This window comes from Arachis ipaensis, chromosome B02 (genome assembly GCF_000816755.2).
Source record: "Arachis ipaensis cultivar K30076 chromosome B02, Araip1.1, whole genome shotgun sequence".
In the NCBI taxonomy this organism is placed as follows: domain Eukaryota; kingdom Viridiplantae; phylum Streptophyta; class Magnoliopsida; order Fabales; family Fabaceae; genus Arachis; species Arachis ipaensis.
This window is the reverse complement of record NC_029786.2, coordinates 74,029,537-74,031,750: the sequence shown is the minus strand read 5'-3', so window position 1 is coordinate 74,031,750 and position 2,214 is coordinate 74,029,537. Positions and strand designations below refer to the sequence as shown.

The following is a 2,214-nucleotide window of genomic DNA, read 5'->3' as shown; positions in this document are numbered from 1 at the left end:
CTGTCGACGTTGTCAAGGAGTCTGTCATTGACGCTCTCAGATCCTTCTTTCTGCGCTTTGTCAGTGGCATTATTAGAGGTCCACTCAGCGACACTACCACGTACACTTACCAAACAACTCATCACATCAACGCGTAAGTAAATTCCGTCAGTTCTTGATGTTGGAGATGATGGAAAGACCACCATGTCTCACAACAAGCAGGAACAAGAATCAAGGGGTACCATTTTTTGGACAAAGATCACTTTGTCCTTCTAGGAACCGCACTGGAATTTTACTCATATTATTAAGTAATACTTGGGGACAAAGAAAGAAAACATAGTATATAGAAAAATACTAGTGAGATGTTCATTTAAAAAAGGGGTAGGAATACCAAATTATTCTTTAATAAATTTTAGATTAAATATTTTAGTTGTTGATAAATTTTTATCATTATAAAAGTTTTTTAGAATTATTTTTGTCAAATAGATTAGTCTCTTTATCCTCTTTAATAAAATTTTTAATATACGTATTAAGCAAAATAGTACTATATAACAAACTTTATCATAAGAAAATTAAGTCCTCTAAAAAACCACTATAATTATAAGACAAATTCATCTTTTTTTTTTATGGAGGGATCAATTCATCTTAAAAACTTTAGAATAATAAAAATTTGTTAGAGATCAAAGTGTCCGATATAACATTTTTTAGAAATAAAATAATTCAAGTGTTTTCTTCTTAAAACAAATATGAAAGAAGCAGAGAATATATGAAAAAGGAAAAAATGAACATAATAGTGTATACAAAGAGTTATAACTAACAATTCAATATGATATAACTTATGCAACAATAATTAACAAATAGGTGAGCATGCAAATCGTTTATGAGGATGCTCTCCTTTTCTCAATTTGCTTTTCCATAACTGCTCTCTTCTCCTTATTGTAGTGTCCAAGATATATTAAAAGAACACGAAGTGCATTCCTATCCAAACTTGGGCAATTCTCAAATGAAAAATATATGTTAAAATAATCCGGCCCACTTTCATACCTCCTGAAGTCATCTTCACTTATTTGTTTCTTGAACAATTTGACGTGTTGTTTGAGTATTTTAGGTGTTGGAGTGAACACTGTTTTCAAGGATGTGCAATCACTGACTTCCAAGTATTGTATAGAAGGTGGAAGCTCAGGCAATGATTGAAGCCTCCTACAACTCCCCAAGTAGAGAGATCTCAACTTTCGAAGATGTTTGATGCTTTCTGGCAAGCTCTTCACATTAGTTCCCTTTATTGATAACCAACATAACAATGATAAGTTGTTGACATTGTCTGGTAGTTTATCCAAGTTATGGCACCCACCCAAATTGAGCCTTTCTAATGATGATAACCCACTAAATAAAATGTGTAGGTTTGATGTGTCAAGTTGCTGGCATCCTTCAAGGTAAAGCTCTTTAAGAAATTCTAATTTGGATGTGCTATCTGGCAGATGCTTTAGACTCTTGCATCCTGATAGGTTCAAGTGTTCAACCTTACTGCTGCTGCTACACTTACCTAAATACATCGTCATATTTATCATATATTTCACTTCAATTTGATCTTTTTTATGCATTTTTAGTATGTAAAGTTCCATTATATTTTTCTGCAATTGTTAGCCAACTATTATTACTATTTTACTAATATATTAAATGATACGTATGTATACTATATAGCATCGGTTAATGATGTGACATATCACAGAGGGACGTGTGATTAGAATTTAGAAAAATATTTTTATATTTTTAGAAATTTTAACTAAAAACTTTATATTGGAATGTTTTTTCAATGCATGTTTTTACTATATCTTCTATTTAATATCTATTTTTTGGAATGTCTCGTTGGATCTTCATGCTAGAGCTTTCTGGAAATTTGAATTGTGGAAATTCATAAATTATCATGTATAATAGCTGCCTCATTTTTTGTTTAGCTCTAAAATTATAATTTAGTCTTGTAATCTTGTAATATATTTTATAAATTATATCTAAAGCATCATACTTTTTCTCAATAATATCTTTTGGATTCTAATATATAATTTTAAAACTTTCGTAGTACATCCATTTTAATTTTTAAGCTCAACAAAATTTAGATAACAATTAAAAAAATATTGGAACATCATGGAATTATTTTTTAAAATAATAATTAAAGAATCTTTAAACTTAATTTAAGACTATTAGTATGCTCACATTTATCAATAATTCTATACAGCT

General features: G+C 29.6%; 1 protein-coding gene across 1 annotated transcript in view; it reads right to left on the bottom strand.

Moving 5' to 3' along the window:
• The window catches only part of LOC107627388 (TMV resistance protein N-like), a 6,909-nt gene continuing 5,405 nt past the window's right edge, over positions 711 to 2,214 (bottom strand). Inside the window, exon 5 of the mRNA XM_021115952.1 lies at positions 711 to 1,522. Coding sequence (XP_020971611.1) covers positions 858 to 1,522 — 665 coding nt within the window. The 3' untranslated portion in view covers positions 711 to 857. The remainder of the gene's footprint in view (positions 1,523 to 2,214) is intronic.